This window comes from Mytilus trossulus, unplaced genomic scaffold (assembly GCF_036588685.1).
Source record: "Mytilus trossulus isolate FHL-02 unplaced genomic scaffold, PNRI_Mtr1.1.1.hap1 h1tg000249l___fragment_2___debris__unscaffolded, whole genome shotgun sequence".
NCBI classification, from domain to species: Eukaryota; Metazoa; Mollusca; class Bivalvia; order Mytilida; family Mytilidae; genus Mytilus; species Mytilus trossulus.
Window position 1 is genome coordinate 156,710 of NW_026963319.1, and position 20,856 is coordinate 177,565.

The 20,856-nt window shown below is 33.0% G+C and overlaps 1 protein-coding gene across 2 annotated transcripts; it reads left to right on the forward strand.

The window, feature by feature from the left end:
• The first annotated feature begins 4,531 nt into the window (after nucleotides 1-4,531).
• Nucleotides 4,532-20,318, forward strand: LOC134701690 (zinc finger protein 407-like). 2 transcript variants are annotated; one of them, XM_063562824.1, is made up of 6 exons: nucleotides 4,532-4,683; nucleotides 7,826-9,708; nucleotides 12,239-13,456; nucleotides 13,968-14,190; nucleotides 15,651-15,734; nucleotides 16,487-20,318. In XM_063562824.1, the coding sequence occupies exons 2-6, from the start codon at nucleotides 7,870-7,872 to the stop codon at nucleotides 17,539-17,541; spliced, it is 4,419 nt and encodes a 1,472-aa protein (XP_063418894.1). In that variant the 5' UTR covers nucleotides 4,532-4,683; nucleotides 7,826-7,869; the 3' UTR covers nucleotides 17,542-20,318. The 2 variants fall into 2 exon arrangements, with proteins under 2 accessions (XP_063418894.1, XP_063418893.1); XM_063562823.1 differs by having other exon boundaries at nucleotides 4,532-4,692; nucleotides 16,487-20,317.
• Nucleotides 20,319-20,856: the final 538 nt, after the last annotated feature.

A 20,856-nucleotide genomic window follows, 5' to 3' on the forward strand; every position in this document is an offset into this window, starting at 1 on the left:
TCTCTCTCTCTCTCTCTCTCTCTCTCTCTCTCTCTCTCTCTCTCTCTCTCTATCTATCTATCTATCTATCTATCTATCTATCTATCTATCTATCTATCTATCTATCTATCTATCTATCTATCTATCTATCTATCTATCTATCTATCTATCTATCTATCTATCTATCTATCTATCTATCTATCTATCTATCTATCTATCTATCTATCTATCTATCTATCTATCTATCTATCTATCTATCTATCTATCTATCTATCTATCTATCTATCTATCTATCTATCTATCTATCTATCTATCTATCTATCTATCTATCTATCTATCTATCTATCTATCTATCTATCTATCTATCTATCTATCTATCTATCTATCTATCTATCTATCTATCTATCTATCTATCTATCTATCTATCTATCTATCTATCTATCTATCTATCTATCTATCTATCTATCTATCTATCTATCTATCTATCTATCTATCTATCTATCTATCTATCTATCTATCTATCTATCTATCTATCTATCTATCTATCTATCTATCTATCTATCTATCTATCTATCTATCTATCTATCTATCTATCTATCTATCTATCTATCTATCTATCTATCTATCTATCTATCTATCTATCTATCTATCTATCTATCTATCTATCTATCTATCTATCTATCTATCTATCTATCTATCTATCTATCTATCTATCTATCTATCTATCTATCTATCTATCTATCTATCTATCTATCTATCTATCTATCTATCTATCTATCTATCTATCTATCTATCTATCTATCTATCTATCTATCTATCTATCTATCTATCTATCTATCTATCTATCTATCTATCTATCTATCTATCTATCTATCTATCTATCTATCTATCTATCTATCTATCTATCTATCTATCTATCTATCCTATCGATCGATCGATCGAAAAGGTAAAGTACATAATTTGTCAATTGAATGCCAATGAAATAATTCAATAATCGAGAGGGTTCATATTAAATTTTGTAAAATATTACTTGCAGTAAAAAAGTCTACTCCTGATTTTATGATTTATGGTGAATTGGGAAGATATTCATTAGATATTTCAATTAAGACACGAATAATAAATTATTGGTTTCAAGTTGGTAACCGGAAAACCTGACAAATTGCCTTTTATTTTGTATAATTTAGCATCTGCCAAATATGGTACAAATATTTTATGGTTAAAACAAGTCAAGTCAATTTTAGACACGTGTGACTTGTCTTATGTATGGGACAATATCTTTTTTGTAAATAAAACACGAATACATGTAACCATCAAACAGAGTTTAATAGATCAATTCAAGCAAAAATGGCTAGCAAGCCTACAGGAATCACCAAAAGCATTAAATTATCGTTTATTTAAAGATACTTTGGAGTTTGAGAAATATTTAAATATTTTGGATGACAGGCAAATATCCTTATTTGTTTAATTTCGAACTTTGAACATGAAATTTCCAATAGAAACTGAAAGATGGCAAAACATAGAAAGAGAAAACAGAAAATGTGTCTTGTGTAATTCAGATGCCATTGGTGATGAATACCATTACATTTTTAATTGTTCAGCTTTTGATAACTGTAGAAAACAATGTATTGTATTTTACTATAGAAATAGACCAAACACATTGAAATTTTATGACTTAATGAATTCAAAAAAATGTACAGAACTGAACAAATAATAAAAAATTGAACTTTTATGGGTGAACAATTGGGAATGCCTCTATCTACTTGCGTACACTATTTATTTATGTAATTGTATTGAAATATTTATAATTATCTCTATACCTTTTGTAATTTGGTTTGTGAGAATAAAGATATATATGATGAATCTCATTAGTCTGTCCAATCATTACAATGTACCCCTAGGCTAAGGATTTCTTTAATACATTCAAATTATGTCAGGGGCGGATACAGTCATTTTAAAAGGGGGGTCCCAACCCAAGACAAAAGGGGAGTGGGTTCCAACTATTTGTCCCCATTCAAATGCATTGATCGGCCAAAAAAAAGGGGGTTCAACCCCTGGACCTTACTCCCCCTGGATCCGCCAATGTATGTGTTATTTATAAAAATAACAAGATGTGCATGGTTGCTAATGAGAGAACCCTCCACCAGGGACATGATATAAAAGTTTACAACTATAGCATGTATAGGTCACCTTCAACCATGAGCATACCCATACCGAGTAGTCATGCAGCTATAAAAGGCACAGCATTGACAAATGTAAAACAATTCAAACGAGAAAATCACCGACAAAATAATGAACGAAAAACATATACTTTGGTTCGTTTGAATTATGAGTATCTTGATAGAACGTTATAATTTAACTTCAGTATTCTTTTTATCAACCAATCATAAGCTTTAAAATACGACAATGGCTTTTTTGTCAGCTCAGCCGAATAAAATATCTTTTACTATTCAATAAAATTGAGAATGGAAATGGGGAATGTTTCAAAGAGACAACAACCCGACCAAATAAAAAAACAACAGCAGAAGGTCACCAACAGGTCTTCAATGTAGCGAGAAATTCCCGCACCCGGAGGCGTCCTTCAGCTGGCCCCTAAACAAATATATACTGTAGTTCAGTGATAATGAACTCCATACTAATTTCCAAATTGTACACAAGAAAATAAAATAAAAATAATACAAGACTAACAAAGGCCAGAGGCTCCTGACTTGGGACAGGCGCAAAAATGCGGCGGGGTTAAACATTTTTGTGAGATCTCAACCCTCCCCCTATACCTCTAACCGATGTAGAAAAGTAAACGCATAACAATACGCACATTAAAATTCAGTTCAAGAGAAGTCCAGGGACTAAACTTGGGAATTTCAAACTGGGAGCCCAGACCAGATATTTCATAATTATTTTCTATATGTTCAACTTATCTTTTCTGAAAGTTTAGGGGCCCAGCTCAAAATCTAGGAGCCATGGGCGACTGGGCTCTCTTTAAGTTTATTCCCTGAAGTCCGAGTCTGATGTCAGAAGATGTAAGCCGATAAAATAAAATATTTCTATAGAAATGACTGTTTTACCGACACTGCATGGCCGCAATATGATTAATTTGTTATTCTGTAGGTTCTTTGTGAATGAAATTTGATAATTGCTTTTGAAAAGTACTACGAAAATGTGGACATAAAAGAATAAAATAACATAGCCATGATATCGAAAAAAACATCAATCAGTTTATAGATAAATATGTATATATAATCGTTAAAAAACCATGTATAGATCAAGGTGAAAATAAAAATTTATAACCAGAAAAAAAATATTGCACATCCACTTAATTAAATTGCAATAAAATATCATATCAAAACATCTGCAGTTGAAATTATTTCGTCAGAAATCAGACCGTGCATGACAATCTTATGCTACATGCAGAGACATATATATACACATGTGTATATATGTCGCTGTCTCTGCTACATGTATGTATATTAAAAGAATAAACTCTCATTTTTAACTGTGTTATAAAAAAAAAACCGTGATAAGTTAAAAATCTCATCCCATCATTAATTTGAAGAAAAAAAAACCAAATATAACAAAATGAATCACAAAGCTTCAAAAATGTTAGTTCGTATATATGCACACACAAAACATGAGAGTTTTTAACTTGGCCTCCGCATACCTAAGGCCGGCAAATACGGCACCGTGACTTGCTATTCAAGTTAAATATAAATTTGTTTATTATTTAATGATGCGACGGCAACAACTTCCCTATATCCCTTGCCGGTAAAATTCCATTTGATTTCTATAGAAAATATCCCTTGCCGGTGAAATATCATTAAAAACAATATAAAAAAAATATGACACGGTAACGATGATTAAAAACATATTTTTTTAATTTATTTTTATTGGGTGGATTTTTGAAAGCTATTTTGCCGGCTCTGATGAAAATAACTTAATTCAAGCTGGCACAGTACTAGCTGTAGCATATAAAGAAATGATAGTTCACCGGCAAGGGATATTTTAAGGGCACTTTAGTAAAGAATGGTAACGTTACTCGTCAATTTCCTGGTTGAGATTACAAAATTGACAAAGCTTTTCACAATACATGTATTAGTATTATCGTTTTTCAAAGTTTCCAGTTTCTACATCCTTTGTCAAAGGGAGATAATCATTTTTTTTTATGTTTATTGCGCCAAAACTGAACACGTTAAAAAAAATAATGTCGATATATATCATATTTTTTTAATAATGCTAAAATATGTTATCACACAAAAAAATACACTTTAAAAGGTCAAAATTCTTAATAAGACATGTGTGTGTGTGGTCCTAAATTATGCCCTAAATTGAAATTGACAAATATGTTGCAATTCTTCTTTTCTTTTTCGAGCATTTTATATCAACAAAATTTATACTTTGATTAGTCTTTGCAAAACACTTGATGTTCTTTTAATATACAGTTTTTATTCATTAATCATTCAAGTAAAATAACCTTTGAATTATTTTTAGCACTGACCACATGATAATAGGGGGCGCTTAATGAATCAATGTTAATGGTATTCTTACTTTGCATGTCCAGTTACATTCATTCAAACGTTCTAATGACTATGACGTAATACATTTTTGGGTGGATGACGGACGCGCTGGATTTTCCGCCATTTTGTTCCCGTTTGAACCGATTTGAAAGAAGCCAGATAAAATTACATGCATCCATATTTGTGTGTTATAAAAGTAAGAAAGGTAAGCAATAATTTATTATGTTTATTCCAAAAATGTTTTAAGACAAATATGGCTCTAAAAGATGAAGCTCCGTAAAGTGGCTAAGCGATAAAATGGTGCGTGGTCGAACCCGTATCCGGCCAGGAAACTTGTTTGGCCCAAAAAGTAATATTCGAGGCAAAACAAAATCCGCATATTTTGAAGTTTAGCAATATTTACTCAAATATTTTCAAGATTGACATCTTCTATTCAATAAAATGAAGCCTCTCCGTTTTCATGGATTATCTTTACGGTGGATCTCTGCCAAAATTCTCTGACTTAAAGAGGCCTCAAAGTTCATATATCGAACGAGAACTACACTTTAATAAGTCTAAACCAAGACTGTCGTAGCTCAAAATTGTTTTTTGGACTACTAATCTCAATCTTGAACATAGCAGCTGCTCAATATCCTCTATCCCTAACAGCATGAAAAGTAAAAGAGTACACAAAATTTACATGTCATATGTCCAAGTAAAATTATATTTCGTTTTGACTTTTGCATGTTTTGTTCTTCAAAATAGATTGAAAATATATCAGTGATCTTTCGCAGTTTTAACTATTTCAATTATTTTTTCTGGTGGTGCAGTGGTAATTAGACAATTCCCATGATGGTTTAATAGTTTAACAGTTCATGATCATCATTGAAAGGAGGTAGTCCAAATAATTATGACGCCTGGGACGGCTTCATCCCAGAAAATACATCAAATAGCCTTGCAGGACGTCATAGGGGGTGGTAAAGGTGGCTCTGAACACGGAAACATGTAAAATAAAAATCGCAAAAACGTTGCACAGAATTTTTTTTTTGAGAAAAACGTTGCATGAGAAACATAATTGTAAATATAAAGGAAAAGTTATTACTCAGCTGCTCTTGATCAAATAATCATTATTAATGGACATGAGAACCCTGCAGTCATCTTTTAGTATCAGCTGGTTGCATCTGTTTTGAAAGGGACAAAAGTATTCAAAATAATTTGATAGAAATTGATATTCCGGGAACACATACTTTTAAACAATCCTTATAATTTGTCCCTGTTTATTTTTTAATTAAAGGTGTGACAAGCATGAAAAATCAGGGGTACAAAAACAAAACACGGAAAAAAATAAGGGGAAGCATGCATGTCCGACCAAACACAAGAAAACAAGAAATAAAATGTCTAAACACTAAAATACACAAAATATAAAGGAAAATAACCCTTTACCACCCTCTGATAGGAATTCATTACCAGGGACGAACACAGGTGTTTTCAAATGGGTCCTTGAACATCAAATTGGGAATTTTTATCCCAATTGGGATTATTTATTTTATGCATAAAATCTAAGACATGTGAAACGAAATAATATCATTTTCCTGTCAAAGCGGAAAATGTAACATTTTCACTGAATGACTGATTTTAAGAAGTTTTAGCATTTTCAATAATTATGGATGGGCTTTTGATTATGATATATATGATTCTCAGAGATATGATCATGATGATCACCATATCACTTGACAGTTATTGGATTGAGACCAGGGAAGTTGTATTACATGAATATTGCACATGATACACAATCATCTTAGCTATGGTAACCTAGGCCTTTTACTTGTATATAAACATCTATAAGAGCTAAAACATAATCTTATCAACAATATAAGTTATCTTATAAATTATAATATAGTTTATAAGATATCTTATATTGTTTATAACATATCTTATACATGTATGTCTCTTGTAGAGAGTTGTCTCATTGGCAATCATACCACATCTTTGTTTTTTTATTGATTGCATTTGAATAAATTTTTTTCAACTTAAAAAACCAGGATTCAGAAATTATTGCGATGTTTTTATTATTTCGAAAAATGTGATAGGGTTAATATACAGGGCCGTAACTACCTATGAGGCAGGGGAGGCAACTACCTCCCCTGAATTTTCTACACCAAATTTTTTTTTGAAGTAATAAAATGAAATATTGACAAGATGTACACGAAGAACTTAAATTTGTATTGTAAACAACACACGTATACAGTTGTAACAGTTATCTTGATACGTGATATAACTGTCATTTTCCAATTTTTTATCGAAAGTGAACCATTTCAGTATTTCATTTCGTTTTTTTTTCGTCATGTGACCATCCATCTGTTATTCAGTATTTCCTATGTCGTAAGAGAACGCATATGAAACTTTGCTTTCGACTATTTTGAATAAAACTTAACTAATCACATTTAGTAAGGGGCTCAATTAAGCAGAGGAAGTTCCATTTGTATTGTGAATCTTTTATGATATCAGAAATTCGTTACCGGCTGAATGGATATTTTTTAACGTGTCTAGACGTAGTCTAGTCGGACAGTACGTGTCACGATCATACGAGAACATTATGGCCAATGCATTATGGCCAATGCGGCGGCCCCAAACCCCTGCCTCCCCTGAATTCGAACCCTAGTTACAGCCCTGTTATAATCGCATTAATTCAAACTCACATTTTGAAATTTTTAAATGAATTAATCAGACATGACAGGGATTTTTCTCAATATCTCAAAAATTTCAAATGGGTCCTTGAACATCAAATTGGGAATTTTTATCCCAATTGGGATTATTTATTTTATGCATAAAAATTTTATGCATAAAATCTAAAATGAAATAATATCATTTTCCTGTCACAGCGGAAAATGTAACATTTTCACTGAATGACTGATTTTAAGAAGTTATAGCATTTTCAATAATTATGGATGGGCTTTTGATTATGATATATATGATTCTCAGAGATATGATCATGATGATCACCATATCACTTGACAGTTATTGCGGCGGCCCCAAACCCCTGCCTCCCCTGAATTCGAACCCTAGTTACAGCCCTGTTATAATCGCATTAATTCAAACTCACATTTTGAAATTTTTAAATGAATTAATCAGACATGACAGGGATTTTTCTCAATATCTCAAAAATTTCAAATCGCATTTAAGTCCAAAAATGAAAATGACCAAATCACAATAATAATGATAATAGATGCATGCAATAATTAATGAATTTACAGTATAAATACATGTAATAGTACTATTTAGTAATTATGTCAATATGCTGTTGTTTAAATCTATATAAATATTTGAATAAACTTAAATGCATTTCTTTTTTATTTTAGATTTTTAGTTAATGGCTGTACAGAAATAACGTCAAGAGGTCAACATGCCTACCACCCCTAGAAGAGCCTCAGCAGCAAATAAAAAAGTAGAAGACTCCGATGGAGATTTAAAGGACCATCAGAAAAAGGATACAAATAAAAAAGACGCAACGGCTGAAGAAGTAACTGATGGAAATTCAAGAGGGCGTGGACGACCAAAAAAAGACTTGTCAACTCCTAAAAAAGATGCAATAGATGAGGAAGAGGAAACCAGTACTGATTCTACAAGGAAGAGCCAAGGGAGGACAAAGAAAGAAGCACCAGTACCAGAGGCTACAGAAACACCTGAAAGGAGAGGGCGATCAAGAAAAGACACACCTGGGACCCCTACTGTTAAAGATAACGAAGAGTCAAAGAAAGGAAGAGGTAGACCAAAGAAAAATGAAGAAAAAGATGGAAAGGATGAAATTGGCTCTCCTAGTGATGAAAAAAGAGGACGGGGTAGACCTAAAAAAGATTTAAATGACACAGATACAACCGAGTGTGATCTGAACAGTGGGAGCGATAAAGAGAGAATTGAGGTTACATTACCAGGGCGTGGGACAGTCATAATCAAGTCTGAGCCAGATGATACTTTTCACATGTCAACACGAAGGAAGACTGGCTTTAGTTGTGAATGTGGCCAATCTTTTTCCGTAGAATATCTTCTCGAGGACCATCAGCGAAGATGTAAGAAGGCAGAGACCAGTACTCCAAACGTCGTAAAAACTATTAAGAAAGAGCCAGGATTGGCCACTTCTACACCTAAGGGCAGAACAAACAGAGAAAAGGCTAAAGATACTCCAAGGGAAAAGATAAAGGATACTCCAAAAGAAAAACCTAAAGTGACATCAAAAGATAAGTCTAAAGAGACACCCAAAGAAAAGCCTAGAGAGACACCTAGAAGAAAACCAGAGTTGAAAGCAAATTTAAATCCAAAAAGTGTAAATGACAAAGCTGAAACAGAATCTAGCAAGGACCATAAACAATCTGAGTCTTCTGAATCAGAAAAAGATTCTGCTGACACTGTTGAAAGCTCTGTAAAGGAAACTAATGATGACGAGAATCAAAATAAAGCTGAGGAAAAAGAGGAAGAAACTCCAATGGAAACCATACTAGTCAGACCTCCTGGGGTTTCTAAGGAAATGTCTACACCTGTTTCTCGTAGTAAGGCAACTGAGGTTAAGAAGATTCTTGTTGTGACGCCTGAAGGACTGAAAAGACAAAGTGTTCCCCAACCTGCTGTTTTAAAAGTAGAAAAGAAGCCTGTTACTCCTTCTACTAGAGTCATGGTCATGCCAAAGACGAAATCAGCAGAAAAGAAAGTTGTTGTCCTCATGGGAACAAAAGAAACTGAGGTGAGCATTGATGCCATTGATGATGATAAAGAGGAGGTAGAATTAGAGGCTGTAACATATCAAGCAGTGGCAATACAGAGTGAACAAGAAGCTGTCAAAGAAATAGAAGAACAATCTTCAAATGTTGAAACTACCGGAGAAGAAGCAGAAGAACTACAAGCGGGAGAAACAGAGATTGTAAATGATGTGCAGACGGCACAACAAGAAGTACAAATAGTTGAGGTAGATGCTGTAACAGGACAGGTTATAGTGGTACAGGAGGGTCAACAGAAAGTGGAGACCAATGAAAATGCTGAACAGGTACAGGTAGTAGAATTAGAGGCAAGTGCAGAAAAGATGGCACTGCTACAGGAGAGTTTAGGACTAATGGACATACCGCAAGAGCCAGTTGAACATGCTGTTGAGGAAGGTAGCTCTGAAGTAAATACTCCTGATGAAAAAATGGATGTTGATCCAAGTGAAGAAGGGGCGAAGACAGAAGATCATGACGAGAGAGAGGAAGGGGAGGTTAGTACTTATACAAGCAGTTTAAACACTTTAAACGAGTTTTGCTTGAACAGAAAAAAACCAGATAATTGTTAAAAATATGATTCAATATTATTGCTAATGTGACAACTCTTCACCAGAGTTCAGACGTTTTGGATGTTATGCATTTGTAGACCACTCGCCTTCAACATGGAGAAAAACCCATACTGTATAGTCAAATATAAAAGCCACAAATGAAAAATGTCAAACAATTTAAATTAGAAAATAAATGGCTTAACTTTTTGAAATACATTTATTTGTGAGAGTTTAACCCTCCAGTAATCTGGAAAGTGTTGTAAGAGCACAAGATAAGAACTAAACTTTTAAAATCAGTTGCAAATAAGGGAAACTCAATAGATCAGTTCTGAGCACAACAAAATGTGAGATGAATTATTTAATGAAATGCTTTGGAATTTTGAAATGCCACTGATCTTTGTTATAGTATCAATTTTTGCAATAATAAAAATGTAGCAAATGTATTTTTTTAACAAAATACATATATACCTGTACTTCATATTTCCATGCATTTAAGGTCAAGGAACAGTAAATGGGCTATGTCACAGATTTTGCTAAAAAATTGCATACAACCTTGGCTCGTTGAACTACAACTGAAAATCGAAAAAATAATACATTTATCTCTTTTTTTTTCTGAAAAGTTGCAATTTGATTTCTCTTAATATGGGTGAACATTTGTATAGAAAGTACATAAAATCGGCGAAAAACCTTCTAAAATTTGTCTTAAAATCGCCAAATCTCTAATTCTACTCCATAGATTTTTCTTAAAAGACTATATATTGTTGACACATAAATTCCTGTTTTAATGATGTAAAATAATCATAGGGTCACCGACTTCGTTTTTTGCATAATAATCAATTTGTTACTTTATTGGTAGTAAAAAACGTCAAAAATCAACGTTTTACGGCCTGCAACGCGATAACGTTACGATTATTTCGACGTTTTGTTGGATTTTGTAAAGAAGAACGCAACTTTGAATGATGTATACCGTAAAAACGAAGTCGGTGACCCTATCTTTATTTTGCATCATTATAACGAAATTTATGTATCAACAACATATAGTTTTTTAAGAAAAATCTATGGAGTAGAATTAGAGATTTGGCGATTTTAAGACATTTTGTAAAATTTCAATCGGTAATATTTCAAATGATAATTAAGATAAATGCATTATTATTTCGATTTTCAGTTGAAGTTCATCGAGCCAGAGCTGTATGCCAAATTTTACTAAAATCTAAGACATAGCCCATTTACTGTAACTTGACCTTAAGGGGACGACCATTTGATATTCTGGGGGGGGGGGGGGGGGCAGGAGGATTTATTTTTGATCGGTTATTTATTTTTGTAAACTGAGAGGACAGATTATTCATTTTCTGCACTATTGAAGCAAGATTTTTCATTTTCAATAAAGCAAGGGACTGATTATTCATTTTCACAACTATATTTATGGTAGTCGAAAACATACATTTTTTTAAATATTTGTTAATTATGAATAATACATGTATAGTCAAGTCATTATGTACCATTTAATCAGAAAAGATCAGTATCCCCTGCAGAAATTTTAAGATTCAAGATTTATTTCATAACCTCAGACACATACTTGCATGACTTGTGTACAAGAGGACAATATATATACAAATATACTAAGATAATACATAGCGAGACAGGACTAACGAAACACAAATACATAGTAATAAGTATATTAGAAAAGACAATTGGTATAATTAGATTAAGTATTTTATAATTTTTATCACGAAATGAATCATTTATATTCCCAAGCAATATACATGTATTGCATACAGCATAAATACATAGTATTAAAGTTAATTTAGTTTGGTTTAACTAGCCTTTTTCAAAAGTATTGTTAAGATATTTTGCCGAGCGGAGCGAAGCAAAAAATTTTTGAAGGGTTTTGATACCGCTGAAGGCCCAAGAAGCTATAGACCTGCTAAGTTATTTATTTTCAATACATTGCAAGTCAGGTTATTTATTTTCAAACTACCACAGAACAAACCATTTATTTTTGTGATTATCAAGGCCGAGGCCCCCCCCCCCAGAATATATCAAATGGTCGTCCCCTAATTGCACAGTGTTGCATGTGATAGGTTTTTTTTAAAGAAAACAAAAGAAATCATAACAAACTCTGATAAAGGCAATGAAAAAAAAATTGTCTAGTCTTTTTATATGATAAATATATATATAAGATATGTGTGGCATGACTGCCAAGAAGATAACTCAACACCAGATTTCAAATGATGTTGATTAAATGCATTAAGCTCACTGAATGACCTCCACAATGGGCAAAACTCACACCATATACAACAGGTACAAAAAAGGCCAGAAACAGTTCAAACTTAAAAACTAATGGCCTGATTTATGCATGAAATAATGAACAAAAAAACAAATATGATATATATACAGCAAAAAACAACCACTTTAAATTACAGGCAAATGTGGACAGGTGGATATTACTAAATATAATTTGACAATTTTATTTTAGGTGAAAGAAGGAGATGATGACGATGAAGAAAATGAGGAGGATGAGGAAATTTTAGATGATGGAGCTTTGGATGGTAAACGTAAGATTACTGACGATGAAACATGGACACCTCTGGCAAAGAGGATCAGAAGATCACTAGCTACACCAGTAACTGGAACGAAAACCAAGAGTTCGTACCGACACAAAAAGCAACCGAAGAATGCTCTATCCCTGTTATCTGAGGCTGCTAAGAAAACAATGGAGAAGGCAAAGGAGGAGAACGTTGAATTGGATCCAGTTCAGTTGAAGATTTTTGAAAGTCTTGTTTCAGTTGCTGTAAAAGATGAAGACATTGATGAGGACGATGAAGATGACGTGATGGAGGTACGAGTGATTAAACAAGAAGAATCGGCTGAAGGTATTGAACTCGATGAAGATGGTGAGGTTGCAGCTGTTATTTACAACGATGATGAGGAAGCGCTGGTAGATATTTCAGTTATCGAGTCCATGGTCGATTTAGAATCGGCTGAATGTGGCATCTGCTTCATGAAATTCAAAAATTCTAAATACATGAGGAACCACCTCGTCACCCACACAGGAAATAAAAAATTCACTTGTGAAGTTTGCTCCAAAAGGTTCATGAGAAAATACGACTTGCAACAGCACATGATGAGAGTCCATTCTTTCATCAAGGCTGCTCGTGGGAAAATTATTTCTTCAGAAGAAGACCTTCTTGCCAGTAATAGTGAAGCAGACTTGAAGACCTGTCAGTTTTGTCAAACTCATTTCACTACTCAATTCATGCTGGATGCTCATTTGGAAGAGAAACATTCGGAAGAACGGCCGTTCGAATGCCCTGTTTGCCAGTCTAAGTTCCCAACACAGAAGAAGCTTGTCCGTCACAAGGACTCTGTCCATTCTGAACGACAACACCAATGTGAGCATTGTGAGAAATCGTTCAGGTTTCTATATGCATTGAAAGAACATGAGAAGACCCATAACGAGGCTAAGCCATTCTTGTGTGATGACTGCGGAAAAGGCTTTGCTCTGGCAAAATACCTACAGAAACATAAACAGCGCCACACTGCTCCGGAAGTCATGGACAAGGTTTATAATTGTAGATATTGTGATAAAACGTTCGACAATCTGCATGAATACCAACAGCATATAAGAACCCATACAGAAGCTGAGGACAGAATATTCCAGTGTGACCAGTGTCCAAAACGCTTTTTCAAACAGGTAACAAAACTGCTGATTTGTCTAAATACACACAGTTTAAACAAAAACTTTTTCATTTTGGGTTGGGGATTTTAGAAAATAAAATACTAATATAATATACATGAACATATCCATATATATGAACTTGATTCCGATGTAGTATTTTGTAATCTTATATACATCCACCCTGTTTGTTATCTCACTGGAAACAATTTAGAAGCAGTACCAGTTTTAGTGACCAAATTTGTACAGATGGACCAAAGATACCATTGGGACAAATTCATAAGTTGAAGATAAACTCACAACACCATGGCTAAAAAGAAAAATGACCAACTAGCAATAGTACAAAAAACATAACATAGAAATTTAAAGACTTAGCAACACGAACCCATCCAAAAACTTTAGGGTGATCTCATGTGTTCTACATAGATAAAAATATCTAGGATTCTGAGTAACTTGCAACAAGAGTAGCAATATACAATGATATAATTTACGTTATTTTTAATTGACTATATCGATCTCTTTTTCACAGGCACATTTGAAAAGACACATTATGACTCATTCAACTGTTCGTTGTTATGAGTGCACGTACTGTGCCAAGGCGTACAAGGATCCAGATACACTACGGAAACACATCAGGTTTATCCACAAGTCTGCTGAGGAGGACGGCAACAGGAAGGAGTATCCGTGTCCATTCTGTGACAAGGTCTTCTATAGCAATGGTCATCGGAAGAGACATTTGATCAAACATACAGGTTGGTATATCATCATTTCGTTTTATAAATTCTCATAGTTTTGACTAATTGAATGAAAGTTTGATGATCACAATTACTAGTAGTCTAGAATTTCAGCAGACACATTAACCTATTTTGAATAAGAAACATAGAATATCCAAAGTTGACTTAACAAATTTATCAGAATTTAGTTCTATAAAAAAGGAAGAGTACATATTAAAAAGGAGATAAAAAAATTAGCTAGGATTACCGGTATTCAAAACTCGTATACATAAGTCAATGAAAAGTTGACAAGAGCCATGACAAAAAATGATAAAAAGACTAAACAAGTAACTACTGTGAATGTACTTTAATTTGCGGGTATCAATTTTCGTGGTTTGAGCAATATTTACATGTTCATGGGTTTTTAACTTCGTGGATTTAAGTTTCTAAAAATATAAAAAATTAAAATTAAAGCCTTTAGAAACAAAGGTTACAAATAGTCTGGATTGAAGGAAATTGCAAAGTAAAACAGTAACATGAACAAATGCTATAAATGTATCTTGAATTGTCAAATAATTCTTATCAAATTCAAGCCAGCATGAAATTGTTATTTCCCATATGTACAAGAACCATGAGGATATAAAATGAACACTTTATCATTATTGGCATATCAATAGCGGAAATCTGACTTTCATCGATCAAAAATATTTTTATGACAATTAAAAGATCAGAAGTTGTACAGTTTAGATTAAATGGGTATAATCCTGCATGCAGTTGTAATTCTGTGACTTCTATTAAAGTATCCTCAGACTTGGCGTTATTCTATATATTCTCTATACCATATTAGTAGTCAAACCTATCGATAGAGATCTTTCCATGTCTTGATTGGACAATGGTTGTTTTATTTTGTTGGACACTTAAATTTGTGGATAAAGTCATCCACGAAAAACAAGAAAATTGGTACCCCACGAATAAAAGTACTTTCACTGTAGAACAAAACACTTTATAGAACACTTAAAATAACATGAACCTCACCAATATTAAAGGGTTAACTCAGGTTCTTAAGAATGGAAAGCAGTTCCTGCTCCACACATTGCACCCATTGTGTTGCACATGCAAATAGGAATTTAGCGATGTCACAATTGAGAAGAAAAAGATAGATTTGAATTTCCACAATTGAAACATGCAGTTGTAATAGTGATCAATTAAATTGTGAAGGCTTCCAACAGTTTCAAAGAGAAGGCTTCAACTTTACCACTTAGGACCCATGGTTCAATAGCTTACTTGTAAAAAATCCTGCAGAAAAAAAATGTACAACAGTTTTCAGCCAATTCCAGGTGGAAATAGTATTGTTTGATTGTGTTAGAGATAAAAATTCAAAAAAAAATATAACCTCAGGAATATGTGTGACAAAAGAAAGAAAAAAAAGGAACATCTTTAAAGTCATGACAACTCAAGTGAATTTCAATTTGATCATGTTTCTTGTTTTTGTTCAACAGGTGAAAGACCATTCAAGTGTGAAGAATGTGGTAAAGGTTTTACAGAGAAAAGGAGTCTTCAGAATCATCAGAGAATACATAGTGGTGAGTATACAGATTACAGGACAGAATAAGCATGGTTAAGGGGGAAAAAGGGGGGGGGTATAAATGGAATAATTCAGATGGGAGGGGGAGGGGGTACAGAACAGATCAGAATAAGGAGGACAGTAACAGGACAGAAGAAAGGGAAAAGATCACAGGTGGAGGAAGTAAAGGACAGATTTAGAGAGAGAAGTTACTTGACAGAATAAAAAAGGGGAGTTACAGGACAGATTAAGGGGGAGGGTTACAGAACTGAATAAGGGGTAGGGAACAAAGGACAAAATTTATGGGAAGCGTCAATTGACAGAATAAGGGAAGGGATCACAGGAGTCCAGAAATTACATTTTAATATAATGAATGATTTCACATGAATTGCATAGGTAATCTTTTAAAGGATACAAGACTCCTGAAATGAGTAGTATGAAAACATGTTGGTGGGGGTATGACATGTTATAAACAGAGACCAAACTATGAAGACCTTATCAACTATAGATCACCATAGTGGCTTCATCAATGAGCAAAACCCAGAGTACATAGCAATTTATACACAACAAAAAATAGCTGCGATTTTTGTGTAAAACAAAAAAACAAATATGATTTACAAGCTCACAATTTCAATGTTAGTCATTCCTTTTGTACAAGTCTACATGTTTGTCAACTTTTACAGCTTACATCAAAGAATTGCTAGTTTTGAAAATGAATAAAAAAATGACATCAATTTACTTCAATTTAATAATTACAAATATCTGTTTCAGGTGAGAGACCTTACTCTTGCAAGATATGTGGCAAGTCATTTATCCAGCTCTCACATTTAAATCGCCATACCTTCCTTCATACTCAGATACGTAACTTTGAGTGTGAGGAGTGTGGTAAGAAATTCTTTGAGAATGCTGACCTCCAAAAACATCAGCGAATCCACTCAAAGGACAAGCCATATAAATGTGAATTCTGTGGTATTGGGTTCTCTCAGCCAAACATATTAAAATGCCACAGGAGGCGGCACACAGGTGAGAAACCGTATGTCTGTGACATTTGTAATCGTGCATTTATCCAGATGGGGGCGCTGCAGACACATCGGAGATTACATACTGGAGAACGGCCCTTTAAATGCAGTTATTGTGGACAGGGATTTGTGTCGAAAGAGAGGATGAAATTCCACACCTACATTCATACGGGTATCACACCCCATATTTGTCATATTTGTGGTAAAGGTTTCAGGTTAAAGTTCAAACTTCAAAGTCATCTTGATTCACACGAGGGCGTCTATAGGTACCAGTGTAAAATCTGCAATAAAGGATTCTTAGAGAAGACGAAGCTCAATCGTCATATTAAACAAATTCATGACGATCCGTCTAATCCAGATACAGATAGCTATATTGAGAATAACATTCGAATTATACAACGGCCAGACCCAGCAACTCCAAAGTTTCAGATCGTTGAATTGCATCCAGATGACGAAGCAACTACGACTCATGTCATTGTTGAAGACGATACACTCCGTAATTTCAGTGAAATTGCTGTCAACAGTATGTCGCAGCCTGCAGCCAACGAGGAGGTCATAGAGACAACACAGGCGGTCCCAGGGTCGTACGAGATACAGACTTCAGATGGAGACTCTACTAATGCTGTACAGCATATCCAGTTTGATTCAGAGTCTGGAGAAATCACTGCCACAGGGGGGACAACTCTATTTGATGGTACTACGACTATTAACTTGCCAGAAGGAATCATTTATGAAGGAATGGAGAATGGGGAGGAAGTGGTATATGTGGTGATACCAGAAGATAATCAAACTGTTATCCTTTCATAGAACTGGTATTATTATGAAGGAAGTGGTGTGTATGGTGATACCAGTAGATGTTCAGACTGTTATCATGGTTATCCTTTCATAGGAAGTGGTGTTTGTGGTGATACCAGTAGATGTTCAGACTGTTATCATGGTTATCCTTTCATAGGAAGTGGTGTTTATGGTGATACCAGTAGATGTTCAGACTGTTATCATGGTTATCCTTTCATAGGAAGTGGTGTTTGTGGTGATACCAGTAGATGTTCAGACTGTTATCATGGTTATCCTTTCATAGGAAGTGGTGTTTGTGGTGATAAAATTAGACTGTTGTTCTGTCATAAAACTGATATGAAGGAAAAAATCATTTTTCTAAATAATGTATTAAATTAGGATGAACGATTTGGGAAATCTGCATTTAAATACTCAAACATTTATGTTTTAAAACTGAAATAAATCTATTATAAAAGTGCAAGGCCAAAATCAAAACTACCAGTGTTTAGTTTTAAAAATACAACCCTATGTTCAACTTTGATTGGTGTATTGTAGAGCATAATGCATTTAATAATTGTGATATATATGTAAAAGTAATAAGGTGTTTAATTAGAGAGTTGTCACTGTTTGTCAGGAGTGATCACTTGTTATAAACTGATTCACTCAACACTAGCTATACAGCAGAAAAGTTTTGTTTTGGGCTATGCCATTTAAATTTTATGATAGGGTAGAAGGGAAGTTTAATTTTTGAATCTGGGTCATGGGTCTTTTTTCAGTATGCCTCTATTACCATTATGCAAAATTATCTAAAAAATGGTTCTTGGTTGTAGGGATATATTCTAAAGTCCTTTCCTACCATCCCCCATATATTTTAATGGAATAACCCTTTCAGAATCCTCTTGTTTGTACATGTATATATCATGTAAATACATGTAGCTATACTGAAATGGAATTATTATGTATAACATTAAACATGTATAAATGTTTTTGAAAATTGTATTTGTGTTCATTTTAGCATTTGAAATGATTATGAATTTAGGGCAACTTTAATTACTTAGATAAAAAATTACATTTATTAACAAGCATTTAAAACACACTGGTCTTCAATTTTGCAGTAAAATTTAATGAATTCTGATGTAAGAAATGATTAATCATGTTGAAGGTGAATAAAATTGAGAAAGGAATGTCTATTTTTAGAAATGATTGACAGCATATTTTTAGATTGAGGATAAAATCAAAAAGGTTTTTATGTTATATAATTTTATTATCATGGTTATTTTCCGCTACAAGTTGATAAGTCCCTCAAGTAAAAAAAAACAACATGTTTCCTCGATCTGACAGGATATTTGTGGCAGCTCAAATTCATCTGAAATCATGTAATTAAAGATAAATTTAATCGCAAATTAATTTTTATGAAAATTTTACTGATTCAAAATATAATGAAATGAAAGATCCTCATTCAGATCCATGGGTTAAGTTTTAAAAGGTGTTGTCTAAATAAAAGGAGACTTTTCATTGGTTGATAGGTTTATCATGTTTATATGATTTACGTTTAAGTAAGTTATACAACATTGTACAATGAAAGCTGTTTTTTCTTTGTTAAGTTATTGGTTTGTATTTAAAATGATTGTGTATATTGTGCATATGTCATGTTTAATGAGATATTTATGCATGCTATTTGCAAGATGATTTTTATGACAAAAAATTATTTGAAAATCAAATTTCTTTCTTTATATTAAGGTGGTACCTAACACTACAGGGAGACAACTCTGTAAAGTCAGCTAAAAGTTTTAATTACGTTGTGTTTTAAAATGAATATTAAGGTTCTCGGTGATCAAAATTGGTGTTTGTCAAACTGCTATATAACCAGTGTAGTTTTTCTGATAAAATGATTGGTTTTAAATTATTGAAATTTTTATATTTTTGTTAAAGGGTCAAAGTCAAAATTTTATGAAAATGAAACGAGCCTAATTAATTTTAGTGAAAGTGTTGGGCACCACCTTAATGGTCAAGGATATTTCCATAATTGTTTTAACAATGCTTTCTTTTTCTATTGAAAGAGGATATATTCCTGTGTTTAAAATTTAATCAAATTGCATGCAGAAAGTTGTGTATATAATATATCATGTATATTTACTTGTGTCATGTGCAAATATTCAAACTTGAATAATGTTTTTATTTTGAATAACATGGTTACATGAACTGCAATATTGTTTGGAATGTGTGAATTTCGCTTCTGTGTAACAAATTATAAAAGTGCATTTTAATATTTTTTTAACAATTTTTACTTGTTGGGAATATGAAAATATGTTTTTCCATAACAATTTGAAAGGGTTTTATTTTTTCTTCAGAATTTAGTTTAATTGTTTGCAAACTTAAATTGAGACTTGTTTAAAAGTACACTGAAAAATTCTATATAACTTTGAATAGTTTTATCTGGGTTTTTTTCCCCTTCATTTTCCAAATAAAATATTAATATAATGTTTGTTACTTTGATTTTGAAGCAATCATCATGGTTCAGTATTTACATTATTTTATATTTCAAAAACAAAAAAAATTATAAACGATTTTATAAGATTTTCAAAGTGGACGTTTTTAAATAAATTTTTGGTAAGAACAGTAGTGGTAAGGGAACAAAAGGTTTGAGGGATAGAACCAGAGGAATCAGGAGTTCTGACAAAAATTCTAAAACAGTAGAAGTGAACATACTTAATTTATTTGTTGTTGAAAAAATGATAATAGACTCCCGTTGTTTCATTGTTTCAAATATGTACACAGAAATATCAGTGTAAAGTAACTTTTGAAATTTATTATCTCTGATTAATTACCTTACTACATTGTATTAGTTAAAGTTTCATTGTTAATCATTTAGAGTTACATTGTTGATATAATTACATTAAAAATATCAAACTTGACTTTTTAGACTATTTTGACCTTTTTTGACTACTAGGCAGTAGAAGGCTATAATTATTGTACTCTTTGGTTATTTCAGGGGTTTTTTTCTTGCCTATGGCAAAAGTCATAGAATGTGAGACATAGATATTACAATCTGGTGGTGGCAACTTTGCAGACTATTATTAGCTTATATTTCTGGAGGTAAAAGACCTTGTTTGCAGCTACTGTGGATTCATTTATTTTCATGGGTACCAATTTTTCGTGGATTGAGGAAAACTTGCATGTTCGTGGATATTTAATTTAGTGGCTTTGGAGAAATCTGCATACAAGCCTATAGAAAATTTGGTATTCGTTGAACATTTAATTTCGTGTTGCGTCTGTTCCCACGAAATCCACGAAAATTGGTATCCAACGAATAATAATGAATCCACAGTACTATATGTTACACAGTTC